Source organism: Dryas octopetala, chromosome 1 (assembly GCF_963921425.1).
Source record: "Dryas octopetala chromosome 1, drDryOcto1.1, whole genome shotgun sequence".
Classification (NCBI taxonomy): domain Eukaryota; kingdom Viridiplantae; phylum Streptophyta; class Magnoliopsida; order Rosales; family Rosaceae; genus Dryas; species Dryas octopetala.
In genome coordinates, this window is record NC_141366.1 from 3351020 (window position 1) to 3365606 (window position 14587).

Sequence of the window (14587 nt, forward strand, 5' to 3'; positions counted from 1 at the left end):
TATTCTACCTTTATAGCTTTCTACAAGGAAATAAGCGCCACTCAAGTTTAATCTTTTTAATTATCATAAGGGGTTCATATTTCTTCACAATTCACTTATACCCCCCCACCCTCCAAAAAAAAAAAAACTAATAAAGGAAACTTGCCCCCCCCACCTTCAGATAATAGAAAATAAACTCTATTGGATCAGATGAACCTGTCCTACAAAATAATTTCAAAGGAAGAATCCTCGTGTTACTAAAAAGTTGTAACCAATTAAAAATTAAAAGACTCTTAACCATTGTTGTGCATCGTGACTAGACTCCAATCTCAAGCCTATAATATTAGCAATATCTCTATTGAATCAGGAGTGGGCAAAAACCGGTTCAGACCGACCAACCCAACCAAATTCGGTTGGATTGGTTCGGTTTCTAACACCCAAAAAATGAAGGTCGGTTTATAACCCGACCACCAATGGGTTGGTTAACGGGTTGGGCTCTCAAATAACCGATCAAAACCGACCCGCCCAACTTAAAAAAATACATCTATATATTTAATATACACTTGGCAACACATTATTAGTTAGTTTTAGGCATATTATTGTCCTTACTTGGCATCACATATATGTGGCATATGCATAAAGGGGTGATGAATCTAAATGTTACTTGTTATTGGGTCTTAAACTTGACTTTGGGCCTAAATTTACATATTTTTTTAGGCCAAGCCGAAATCGTTCAAACCGACCAACCCAAACTGACTTTAATTGGTTTGAATTGGTTCGGTTTTTACATTTTAATTGGTTTGGTTTGGTTCCACCAAATCGAATGCATTAGTTTGGTCTATGGTTTGGGCCCAATATCGAACCAAATCAAACCGACTCGTGACCACCCCTACTATTGATTCCAATCTGGTTGCTACTGCAAGATCCACAAAACTCACCCTCATCAATATCATATAATATACATGTGGATCTACTCCTACAAGAGTTCCAAGGGCATTTTGGTCCATTCTCAATTTGACCTAAATGTGGTGTTGCAATCAGCAATGAATAAAGGGGAATGTCATCCACCTTCTCCATAGAATATATAATTATTTAAAGATTATCTTTGCAAAAAATCAACTAAATCCTCAATTTGACCTAAATGTGGTGTTGCAATCAGCAATGAATAAAGGGGAATGTCATCCACCTTCTCCATAGAATATATAATTATTTAAAGATTATCTTTGCAAAAAATCAACTAAATCAGAAATCGTTTGGTCATGTAATCGTTATCAAATAAACAAACGGTGAATCAAATTGTTACTAAAACTGTATGTTTTTTTTATCACAGTTACATAACTAAATAATTTTCGATTTGGTTGATTTTTGGCAGAGATAATCTTCAAAGTTAGATCTAAAAAATGAATAATTCTGCTCATTAGTTTGGATTGCGGATTGAAAATAATAAAGAAAAAAGTCGGTGAAGAAGGTTGATTGAAGAATGTGGATAACATTCCTCATGAATGAATAACATGTTTGAGACTTGAGAGAGGAATGAAGAGGGAGAGAGAGATTGAATTGATGAAGGCCAAGTTTTTGCGTGATTCCCAATTCTTAAATAATGATTTTCTTGTTTGATTTAATTATATACTTAATTGTTAATTTTAATTAAGATTTAATTGTTCATGAAATGATTGCATTATATTAGTATTTATGTTAAGAGCGTTTTTAACTAAGGAGCTGGTCTTTGAAGAGCTTGTTTTTAAAACAAAAGAAGTTACAGCCTTACAGGAATACATCACCAATAGTTACAGTTTTTTGGAAGTGTAAACCTGGGAAAAAAAATTACATACAAGAAGTTGAGTCAAGAACAAAATACAAATAACTAGATTCAAATCAATTAATTAAGTACAAAAAGAAAAACTTGTATCACCCACAAGGGCCACAACTATAAATAAAGTATCAAAATTATATTGTGAAATTTGAATTACGTGGCAATTGATTTAACAGCAATGTTCATGAGAAGAATAGAATAGAAGAGAGAAAAAATGTATTTACAACTACATCAAGAAACACCAATCCAACTACATCTTGGGTTCCAAAAGAATTCTGTCAGCAATCTCTCCTTTATTCAGTCAACCATTTACAAGCGCCGGCCTCTCCAAGCAGGGAAAGTACCAAGGCAAGACCCACTGATATTACATACCTTTCTTCAACTTGTACTTTTTTCTCGTCATACTTTTTACATCAATTAACAAAGATACAAAAAAAATTAAAAAAAAAAAATATCAGACATCATCTAAACATACCCTCCTCTAAAACCAATCATTCTAATTTTGTTCATCATGTGATTGTGAGCTCTTTTTCAGACCAGAAGGCAAGTAGGCTCTGGGTGTTGTTTGAGCTGTTGCTTGGCTTGGTGTTGGGACCAGTATGCGTGGGCTGTTAGGACCCTGTCCAAGAGCTCCTGAGGGACAGGCTCTCCCCTCCTTTGTTGAGGGGATATTCTTGCCGTGTGTACTAGTGTTTTCCACTTATCCTGCACACCCCAAAAGTAAACCACCATCACAACCAAAACCCACATTACCACATGCCTCACTCTTTTGAGCAGTCTACAAACAGAATACAAAAAACAAGCACAGCAGCAAAAGTTGTAGTCAAGGGCAGTTTTAGAAGAAGCGTGTAGGATTAGAATATAAGAGATTCCTTGGGACACTTGTATTTAACAGATAAAGTTATGCAGACTAAGAAAGCTATAAAGACTGCCTAATCATTTACCTCTAGTACAAGCAAACTATCAGCCAGAACAGATCAAACTAAGTACGCCCTCTTGTGGGCCCTAGCCATAAAAAAACTTTTAAATAAGTATAATATAAAGATGGGGAAACAATCAAACCACCACGTGAAAGTAACACCATCCTATGGATTTTAAATTTAAAAACTTTACCGCCACTAGTCCTAGTAGGATTCAATTAGGTAAACAGATAACAATAAACCTTATGCAAGGATGAGTGAACTTCAGGTAAGTTAAAAAATAAAGGAAAAAAATACGGGAGTTGATTTTATCATTGGCAAATAGACCCTTACCTTCAAATCCACATATGTTCGATGCTTTGCATTATCAAAAGCTCGTAGTTTCACATCACGCCACCTGTAAATAAACAAACCCATTATAAACTACAGATTGCATCTCAAGGGGCAGTTAAGTGAGCATGTCATGCTGCACCAAATCAAACTTCCGCAAATGCTAAATCAAAATTTCTGCTCATGTATCATTATATACCTTCCAGTACCAAGTTTCTCAACTGCTTGGACAAGTGCTTCCACTTCGGCAACAGAGAAGGGTCGACGGATTCGACGCTGCCCAAGATCGAACCGCTTTGATTTCCTGTGCCCAGGAACCACAGCTAGTGCCTCTACACTCATTTCTGGCACAGCAACCATTGCTTTAGAATCTGTTGTGCTTTTGTCAGCTGACATATCAGTTGGAGAGGGCGCTGAATCATGATCACTTTCGATAAAGTTCCCTAAATTGGCCATATGAGGCTCAGGTGAGGCTTCACTAGTAGGACCGGGTGGATACCTGGTACAAAAACATTATGAGCCAACATGGCAACCAACTTTCTAGTCTTGGTCTGAAAGCAATCCTACGAGGTTTACTTAACAACTAAACCAGACTAATATGTGTAACTCAACTCTTGCATTCTCAAAAACTTAATTTGAAATCATCCTAGCATTCACCTATTTTTCAAAAAAGAAAACAAATGAAAAAGAAGAAGCACCACCATAATGCCCATTTTTCTGAAAACACATTAAGAAAAACTAATATGAGCATCCTTCTACATTGACAAACCGAAAATTATGTAATCAGCTAGTATGCTAGTAAATAAACAAAGACTGAACAAGGTGCAAAACTGACAGGGCCAGGCATTACCTTGTTAAAGGCTGAAGTACTTCACAAGGAAGCATACAGGGAGAATCTCCAGAACATAAAGGTGGGGGAGTTCGGGAAGGGATAGGTTCCAAGGCAAATCCCAAAGAATCAAGCTGGTTATCTTGAGAAATTCCTGTCTGCAGTAAAGTTTTATTGTCATCTCTCACTTTCTTTCCCTGAAGAAGTACACCAACACAAAATCCACCTCCGAGTACAGCTGTCACTGCTTCCATAACTGACTTCTGCAGAACAATCACACACATCATCAGTATCTGATGTGTCTAGTGGATAAGACAGACTATTTGAGGTAAATTGCAACAGGCACTGAAAATGCATACCCAAGTACATTAATGCATACTTCATAGCTAAAATACAGGAAAATGCAGTTAAACGAAGCCCTAAAATACCTTCAAAGAGCCAACAGATGCAGTCTCTGGAATCTCAATATATAGCTCTGGCACCCTAAAAGACTTGATCCTGAGCTTCACTGAGAAAAAGAAAGACACCTTTGTGTAAGAACCTCTTGGAATGTCAGACATCAATCAAGTTCAAAAGTGTGCATATGAATTACTCCATCAAAGGTTCTCATACCATGCGAATTCCTGGATTGGAAAGATGAGCGCTGACCTGCTACTGAAGAAGATGTCACATTGGCTGCAAGTTATTTTCAAACTACTTAGTAAAAAATTGAAGAGAATACATCTCAAAACACTTAAGATAATCAAATTCAGATTGAAAAGCATGTGATTTGGAAAATGACCTCCTTGCATCTTTGAACATGAAGCAGAGGCATCTCCAGTGATTCCCTTATCACGAGAGTCAAAGAAGCACTCACCACTAATACCTCCATCAGATTTTAGAACTGAGCTACGGTAAAAAAGTTTCCTCTTCTTAAAAGGCATATTCATTTGAGATCTTTGACGTTTGTAACAATTCTTCCTATTGTGGTAAATTGGTCTCATATCCCTATCTGAAAATTTCAAAAAAAAAAAAAAAAAAACAGAATTGCTGTTAGAAAACAGATCACTAAATTCAACAGCCTGGCTAGTGAAACATGACAGGAAGCTTGAGAAACCCACACATTTTGTAAGTACAAGCAGCCACTTACAAGATTTAGAATGTGTCTCATCCTTCAACTTTGGAGCAACTTTCCAATATTTTGAAGCCAATATTTTCCTTATCCTTCGGTCTCCAATACGCATCGCAGGCCTTAAATACTTTGTGGTGGTACTAGGGTGAGTACACCCAGAGGAGTTTTCGTCATCATCTCTACTAACTACTTTTAGATCAACCTGGCTTGCAGGGAAAGATCTCTGAGGAATATGGTCTATACACATAGGCACCTTGGTACTACTATCTGAACTGACTAGTGCAGGAGGTTCCCCTTCCCAGACCACTGGATCCTCTAAACTGCACATATCAGCCCCAGTACCAATTGGCACCTTCGTGCTCTTATTAGTCTCATCTTTTACTAATATTTTAGCTTCACCATCTAATTTACATTCACCAGACTCCCTGTACCCAGCAGAGCCTGCCTCAGTTTTGCTAGTAAAACTTCCCATTTCATTCTTGCATTTTCCACTCACCAACATATCAGGAACAAACCTCTCCGAGCAATTAGAAGTTGTCATAACAGAATGACTTTCATTCTGATGAACTGGAGACTCCTTGGAATTGTAACTTTGATTATGACTTTGTGTGATATCATCAGATCCAGAGAATCTCCTGTCACAGCCACCTTGATCACAAGGTTCCCTTTTTAAAGGCTTAACTCCATCCAAACAATTTTCTTTAACGACTGGACACTGATCTTTTTCGATTGCCGTATGACTCGATGCAGGAGAACTCTCTACCTCAAGCAATAACTTGCCAGCTACGGTGGCCAATAAGTCAAAGGCGCCCATTGAATTGTCTTCAACTCTCTTTCTAATTGCTCCCCTTTTCTGAACATCATAATGAAAATTAAGCATATGAATCATCACAAATGCAAACAATAAAGAGTCGTAGAATATATATATATATATATATACCCTTGCTGATCTCGTAGCTCGAGGAGTGGGGGGAACCTGATAGCCATTGAATCCGTAGTCCAACCTCTTCTGCAACACCATAACGCAAAATCATACCACGATAATCACATCAACCACAAAGAACCAGGACCCCAAATAATTTCTCTCAACAAATATAAACTTCACCAGCTGCCACCTCTCAGAATCCAAAAAAAAGAAGTCCTGAGAATTGATGAACATAAGCAATGAGTTTTGCAACCAAAAAAAAAACTAATTGTTGGATCACAGAAAATGAACTCAGATAATTCACTCTGGCATGTAACATTTAGCGAGAAACACAAGTTATAAGTATTATAATACACTTTGCAATGAAAAGATATATTCAACAATCGCTGAGCTGAATTGTTTACCAAATGACATACGAATAGAATCCAGGAGGTATCAAAAACACCACTACCTAAAAGCAATTGCATTTGGTTTCAAACAATCAGAAACCAAAATTCGCCTACAAAAACTACCACAACGTACAAGGAAATATCATAATGTCATTTCCGTAACTCCACCATCAGATCCACATGATCTGACTACAAATAACATAAACATATCAACCTAGAATGGCAAATGGAAGGACAAAAGAAAAAAATAAATTAATTAGAAATAACAGAAAAATAGAGACTTGATGGCATGTGAATCAACTTTAACTTATAACAGAAACATTAAATGACAATTGAACCCATCATACATCTTCTCCACAGTTTCTGTAAATTCAGACATGAGTAGCAAAATTTTCCATTTTAGACGGGATGAAAGAGAAGCGGGAAAAAGAGAATAGAGAAAAATAAAAGAAAATTAAATAGAACCTTAAACCACAGCAAAACCTTATACCCAAACCCAACGTGTAGATCCAAATAAAAATTCTAGCCATCAAACAGAAAAATTTTGAACAATTGAGGGTAATTTATTCAAGGGAATTATCCAAAAAAAAAAATCAAAATAAAGAAGTCTAACCCGAGATCGGCCTTGAAAGACTCATAATTCAGACTGGGTGTCCATAAAAGACAAAACTAAACAGAGAAAATTTTTTCCTCGAAATTCCGAGAGAAAAGTTTAGATTTTTTTAATGAAAATTACGATAAAAATAATGAATGACCACCTCAAAACTCAGATCGAATCCATCCAACCCAAATTTTGCAAACGAAGCGGATCATCGAGGAAAATCAATGAACAAAACCAAACCAAGTTGAAAAGAAAAGGAGAGAAAGAGACCCATTTGATTGCTCAGAATTTACGAGCAGAAAAAACCAGAAACCAGAATTTTGAGCAATATAAAGCCAAATTTTGGTTGAATTCCACGTGAAAAAACAAGCAATTCGCTCCCTTTCCCACACTTTCTCGGCAATCAAACGTAGTGTTTAGGAAAATAGGCCCATCGCGACAATAAAACCCACAACAAAAAACGGAAGCTTTTGCAAATATTCACGATGCAAAACCCACGAAAACTCAACATGGCTCACCTCTGGACAACGATTTGCGCTCAAAGTTCAAATCTTTACACCGATAAATCGAAATTCTCGAGAACTTTCAGGCGAATGTAAGATCGGGGAATTGTCGGAGAATTCAAATAAGAATATGGAATTCTCTTTCCAATCACATCCACACTTTTTTCTCTCCCATTTTCTCTATCCCATATTTTCCCGGAATTTTGTTTTTTTGGGCTTCAAACGCTACCCATTTTCTCTCTCTCTCTCTCTCTCTCTCTCCAAAAAAACTCTGTCTCTCAATCTCTCTGATCGCCAAAACCCTCTGAAAACCACCAACCAATTCCTTAAACCCCCAGTTCTTATGCCATTGACCCCCTATTACCGGACCTATCGGTAATTCCAGTTGGGCCTACCGGCTATAGCAGGTGTGTGGAAACCACCTAAAGGACCGGTTCTTCGCGTTTGGGTAACCCACTTTCCAAGCGCCTTGTGATTCTGACACGTGGAGCACTCTGAGATCTTGTGGCTGCTTGTGGTCCGGTTGATCGATAAAAACGTTGGGTCACAAAGGCAAGGATTATATTTTATTTTATTTTATTTTGGTTTATATTTTAGCAGGTAATTCTCACATGACATTGAACGGATGGTGTTTGGTTACCAAGAAAAGATATACAAAGTGGTATTAAAATTTACATAATTTCACTTTTTTTTTTTTCTTTTCTCTTTTTCCTATTAGGCTAACTACTTTCCAAACTTGGGCATATTATAAAGACTGTGAAAAAACAAACTAGTGTAATTTGTAAGTGAGCATTGCAGGAAATGAAGGAAATCATTATAAAATAAATTCGTGATTGGTCTCGATCTCAACATTAGTTAAGCATGTTATGAATACAATTTGGAGATAAAATTTCTTGCAAGAGGGATATGACTGATTTGGTATCTCAATCAAATAATATGATGACACTCATGTTTTTATACTTTATCACATTAAAATTTCTCAAATTTCAAGATAAAAACTATATTTTAGATACTAAATCAACTCATATCCCTATTAGGTAAGTTGTTTTCCTACAATTTGTTGAAAGAGTTTGCATTCATTGTCTATTCAAATGCAGAGGACTACAAATTATTGACTAATATGAGATTCATATTAAAATTTATGGTGGTCAAAATATAATAAATTATATTAAAGTATAAATGATGCCGAATAAATTAATTATAGCTTATTTTGATATAAAATGTTAAAAAAATAACTCGTGATTTTGTTGACAAAAAAAAAATTCAGGCATTTGATTTTATTTTTTATAGTCCACAAATAGCTAAATTTTACATCATATGATTCTATTTTAAGTGAGGTGCTTGTTTTTTGTTTCATTGACCAAAAATTTCGGTTCCTCAATAACTTTATTGTAATTGAAAAAATAGATTTTTTCTCTCACGTGATTGGTTTTTCTTGAACTTTAAAATTATTATATTAGTATATTAATTAACTTCCCACATGCTGCAAAGATGTTTGTGTAAATGATTTCGGGTGTAATTAATAAATTCAACTGACTCTTATAATTGTAAGTAACCGAGCAACAATAACACCGTAAATACAAGTTATTGAATATTTCTCTGACATTTTGACAAATTTATACATAATTGAATGCATATAAATTGAACATTTTTTTTTTTGGTGGTGAATACGTCTTCCCATGTAACTCCTGAAAGTAGTTTCACTGTGAACAAAACAGAAAAAGAGGTGGAAGCAGTTACGTAACTTACGTATAAAGTATATGCCATAAAATAATGACGTGGGTAGACTGTAGAGATCTAGTCGTCTACGGACACCAATATTTTATGCCTTGCTTCCTTTTAATCCCATGTCCAAGATCTTCTCTCTCTCACCGCCTCAGATCTAGAATAGAAATGTTTCTCTAACATGGATCCGATCATCCGAAGGGCATATTCGTCATTTTATCCGCATGTTAAGTTGTTTTAGATGTGTTGTACATTTTTGTAGTATTCTTCATCCCAGCAGTTATCCCGATAACCATGTCACGCACTTTTTTGAGTTTTTCAGCGTTGCTCTACAAACAACTTGTGGGCCTTGTGGCCGACTAAAAAAATTTTTTTAAATATTTATTTTCGGTTTTGGTTCATAGCGGGAGTGACGTAAGATAAAGATCCACATCCTACGTGGCAAAAGAGGAGGTCCCCATTGGAGCGTGGAATGAATTTAAAATCGGATGTGACGGAGAGGAATCTCCGTTAGAGATAACCGGGACGTGGAAGGAAGACTGGTAGCGGTGGAGAGCCAAGATAGCAAACGGCGTTCAATTCGGGGATAAGGGGGTGGTGTTGGTGGTCCCCATGGATATTTTGTTTTTTTAATGTTTTTAGATTTTTGGATCGAAAATTGAAAGAGAAACCAGTGGGAAGTAGCCAAGTAGGAGTTTGAACCTTGACGATGAAAGAGGGGTGGAGATGACACGTGTCGGGCGAAAGGAGTGGGTTGCCAAGTATGTATTTTTTTTTGGGTCAGAGTTTGCCAAATATGTATGAATGAATGAAGAACATGGGACAAGACATGGACAACGTTGCTCTTAGAAAGGGAACGTGGGGGCTTATCGTTACACGTGGCATTGAGGAATGGCGGCAACCAATAAGAGAGAAACAGCTTCTATTCCCTCGTCCTTTGTTTAGTAACTGTGAAAGAGAGTTTGGTTACAATCCTTCGGCTCTGTTTGGTTTGTAGAATTAAATTTTTCAAATTCTAATATGCTTAACCAATTAGTGAAACAAAAATTTCTACAAATTTACTTTTTATTTGAAATATTTTTGTTTGACATGTACGTCTTCTCTACTAGGAATAACATTCTTCTTTCCTTCTTAATAACTATAAGCTCCCATTGAAGGCCTGGAGGTACATGCTATATGTTACTAGACAAGATGGACCATACCATTTTCCAAATTTGTGCTACCAACTTTCACCAAATGTATTAGTCTCTAAACAATTGAAACATATACTACTCACCAATGGGCCTTCATTTTTGTTTAGACAATATGTTCGCACTTTCAATTTGTTATTCTAAACTATTTTTATGTGTATTTTAAAATAATAAAATTTTAAATTTAAAGTGTAAGATGACAAACTAAAAGTGTAAATAGCAGATACATTTCTTTTAAGATCAAATAATGTAAAATGTAGAATGTAAAACCTATTTTTTGGTCATGATGTAAAACACTAAAACTTAATTAGTCTAAATCCAGCAACTAATCAAGAAAAACATGTTCACTTTAAATTTTTGGTTTTGTACTTTTATTGCATCATGACGTTTGGCTGAACATTGTCAACTAATTTATCCCATCCAAGTTCCTATCCAATTAAGTGAATAAATAAAATAAAAATGGTTGACTTTTCCAAATTTCCGTCCAAATTTGATAATTTTTCTAATCGTGGCCTTCTTATGAAATCATGACCACAAATTGACAGAGTATTGAGACTATTTTTTAATTATTTGAATAGAGAAAGACTACCATGGTCATTTTCATTAATTGTCTTGCCATGAACTACAAACTATCCTTCATATTTTTACATGACTTTTAAGTGTTCCAGCAAAAACATAAATAAAAAATCTGAGTGCAAAACGCAGCTGCCACCTAACTGCTGCTCATAGTTAACAAAGTGACACAAACCAAATCACGTTTAATTCTTTTTATTCAAAATCAACAATGCACATGCTATTTGTTTTGGGCAAAAATTGTTACGTACGCAACTTCTGTAACTAGTTGTACCAATGTTCTCTAGATCTGTCTAAACAAAATATGAAAGTACATTATGTTTGCGGTGCAGTTTCTCTATGCCCTCTTCAGACTAAAAACCCAAAATGCAAAATAAGTGCATTATATTTGACAAAGAAAAAAAGTACATTATGTTTTTTTCTTTTCTTTTTTAATAAAAGTGCAATATGTTAATCCAGTTTCTCTGAGGGTATGAATTAATGATAGCAACATGAGGGGTGTAAAAGGCACATCAGCACATGACAAGTAGGATGCTTTGGCTTTGTACCCATTGCTAAGCTGGCCCATGACAGACACAGAGACACAGAGACACAGAGAGAGAGAGCACCCCCAAGAAAGCTGGAAAAAGTGAAACATTTATAGTTTATTGGATGTTTATCTGGGTATATACAGCAAATAAATGTGTGATTCCATTAAATCACAGGAAGTTAGTGGCTACAGTTGGAGATCTGCAGAGCAGCAATGCATATAGCACCAACTCATACATACATATACATACATACATTTATAACATGGTGTATATATATATATATATATATATATATATGTTGGCAACGTTGTTCTCATTGTTGACCTGCCAGCTGATGCAGATATGGGTTTGGAATTGCCAAACAATGGGACCACAAGGTTGCTTGTCGCCTTATAACAATTAACTAATTAATGTCTTTCTATATTTAATAATTGTAAGAGTCTAGTAATTTTGTTGGTATTTGGTAGCATCACAATTCACAAAGTTTGGTGTCACACAGTCAACATTTCAGAAAATTTTCATTATGGCAACAAGATAAGAAAACTTTCATATATATATATATATATATTTTGTAAAGAGAAAATTTCTGAAATATTTTTTATTGTGTCTGCCCTCAGCCTCTTTAAGGTATTTCATCAAATTAACATGTTACCTATATTCTTAAGAAAAACATTAAAAGGAATAAAATGAGAACCTATTAGAAAGATCACGAACTGTTAAATATTAGTGTGAAATCTATTGTAGTGAACCTATAAAAATAATGGTAATTAGATAAGAAAAAAAGAAATAAAGTCTCAAAGCACTTTTTTTTTTTTTGGTGTTGGTTATGGAAATAGGAAAAAACAAAAAGAAAAGTGTAGTTATGTTTTGTTTTAAACCGAAAGTTTGGAGCAGCTAATATGAATTGAAGTTCACGTAACATATATAGATAAAGATTTCTTGACGTAAAAGGGACAATCAGATCTCATTCATTGATGATGAGGTTGTGGTGGCGGTTGAGAAACTCTTTGTCTTTGATGCTTTCTGTTCCGTAGAGCCTTTCAACATGGACTTTGGAACCCAACAGGCACACTACACTAGATAAATTAGGGAAAAAAAAAAAAAAAACAAATCAATGTTAATTAATTAAATATTTTCTTAATAGTGGCAGCAGATTCTTATTCTTCAACACTAGATCAGACAGATAGTATTAACAACAAACTAAGCCACTTTTAAAAGATTTATTGGGTTTATTAATTTACACGCTACTTATAAACTGTCATCTTAAGATCATCAAAGTTGCCTTGCCTTCATCTTGGGTTTTTCATAAAAGTTAAGATCGAATATCTGCTTCTTCTTTTTTTTCTTTTTTTTTCTTAATTTTCAGTCTTAATTGTATATTATAATTTAAGAGTGTGTAAATAAAAGAGGAAATAGATTTATAATACTTTCTAAATATAGATAAAGTCATATTTATAAGACATAGACTAGACAATAAGATTGTTACACCACATCATTATATTAATGCTATATATGTGAATATGGTAGGTTTATGACTTTTAAGCAAACGACGTAAAAAAAATGAATTAAGCTAGCCAGAGACCACCACATCAGTTGGAGCAAGAAGAGGACTTTAAGCAATCTGGTTTATGACTTCCAGAGAATTTTAAAATAGATCAGTAGGAGATTCCCAACTAAGCATACCATGCATGATTGACTTGGATAAGTCATTGACCCATGACCCATCCAGGTGATCAAAGCAAGCTAGAATATTCAAACTTCATTTTATATTATTTTTCTTATTCTTTTATTTCTTTCTCAATGATTATTCCCACATAAGAAATGGAGAACTTTTTTGGAAAACCATTTTTCTTAACCGAATACATTATCCAACGTACTGCAAAGGTAATGCTAAAGAGACCATGTCATTGTACCACATTTGTAATATCACATGACGTGACTTTCTATCCACCCTTGCTAGAGAGAGAAATCAAGAAATCAAGAGTGACTAAAAAACCACATTATGTGATACAATAACATGGTCTCCTTAGCATTACTCTTTGCAGTTGGGGTGGCTGAGTGTGCCCACCCATGACCCAAGTTGTCTCGGAAATAGAACATAGTTGGGGTGCCCACCCACCCATGCCCCAGTTGGGGTGGCTGAGGAAATTACAAATTTAGTCCAGTTATTTTATACCTAGTTCAATTTTGATCCACAATTTTTTTAAGTTTTGTTTTGGTCTACTAATTATTCCACTTGTTCAATAAAGATCCAGATTTGTTTTCTTAAATTTGGCATGTCTTTTACCCTATCAAATCTCACACAAATTCAGCAAACATATACTTGTTTTAAAGCTATGCATTTCTTTTTTACAACCATATAAAGATCATTCAAATTGGAGTTCTAAAACTCAAGATAATTGACCCCAAAATAGGGTACCCGAAACTGTCAATTTTTCAAACTTCACCAAATCTTAATTATCTTAGATTATAATACTCCAAATTTGTTTTTATGACTAAAAAATGATGAAATATAACTTATACTTCAATTATAATTGAAGAAAGCACAACTTAAAAGATTTAAAGTCACAAATCTGGACCTTTATTGAACTAATGAAACAATTAGTGGACCAAAACAGAACTTAAAAAAAAATCGTAGACCAAAATTGAACTAAGTATAAAATAAATAGACAAAATCTGTAATTTTCTTGTAACATGGTCTCCTTAGCATTACTCTTTGCAGTTGGGGGTGGCTGAGGTGCCCACCCATGACCCAAGTTGTCTCGGAAATAGTACATAGAGCAAGCTTTTTATCCTACAGGTCCATTTAGGTCATAATTCAATTATTTTTAAAAATTTCAGAATTTTAGTAGCAATGACATACATAGCTCGTTTATAAATAGTTTATTGACACTTGTTCATTAATGCGAATCTCACAATATACTGATAAAATCCACGTTAAGTGAGAACTTCCAGTAAGCTTACGAAGCTCAAGTTGAAATTTTATGATATGTCATAAAAAATTAAAAATGCTCAAATTAGTGGTAATTTTAGGCCAGTTGGGTGTCGGCTCATTATAACTTGTCTAAAAAGTAGTTATGTGAGCCATAGCAAGTAAAGTGCAAGTGCACTTGAATACGACCACTCCTGTGTTTTTTTTTTAATTTTTTAATTTTTTATTTCAAATTCA

The 14587-nt window shown here is 34.8% G+C and overlaps 1 protein-coding gene across 2 annotated transcripts; it reads right to left on the reverse strand.

The window, feature by feature from the left end:
• Positions 1–1973: 1973 nt before the first annotated feature.
• On the reverse strand, positions 1974–7695 carry TRP1 (telomeric repeat binding protein 1). Of its 2 annotated transcripts, none has more exons than XM_086257441.1 (10): positions 7416–7695; positions 5923–6123; positions 5001–5835; positions 4728–4862; positions 4484–4546; positions 4300–4379; positions 3893–4134; positions 3242–3541; positions 3046–3109; positions 1974–2497 (listed from the first exon to the last, which is right to left on the reverse strand). In XM_086257441.1, the coding sequence occupies exons 2-10, from the start codon at positions 6001–6003 to the stop codon at positions 2324–2326; spliced, it is 1974 nt and encodes a 657-aa protein (XP_086113567.1). In that variant the 5' UTR covers positions 6004–6123; positions 7416–7695; the 3' UTR covers positions 1974–2323. The 2 variants fall into 2 exon arrangements, with proteins under 2 accessions (XP_086113567.1, XP_086113559.1); XM_086257433.1 differs by having other exon boundaries at positions 4653–4862.
• Positions 7696–14587: the final 6892 nt, after the last annotated feature.

What these genes read in the sequence shown, in the direction of transcription:
- TRP1 (XM_086257433.1), bottom strand. Translation starts at nt 6,003, where the DNA reads ATGGTGTTGCAGAAGAGGTTGGACTACGGATTCAATGGCTATCAGGTT. An exon ending in GAGAAACTTGGTACTGGAAG is followed by an intron (nt 3,110 to 3,241) that starts GTATATAATGAT and finishes GTTTATTTACAG; the next exon opens with GTGGCGTGATGTGAAACTAC. An exon ending in GAACATATGTGGATTTGAAG is followed by an intron (nt 2,498 to 3,045) that starts GTAAGGGTCTAT and finishes TGGGGTGTGCAG; the next exon opens with GATAAGTGGAAAACACTAGT.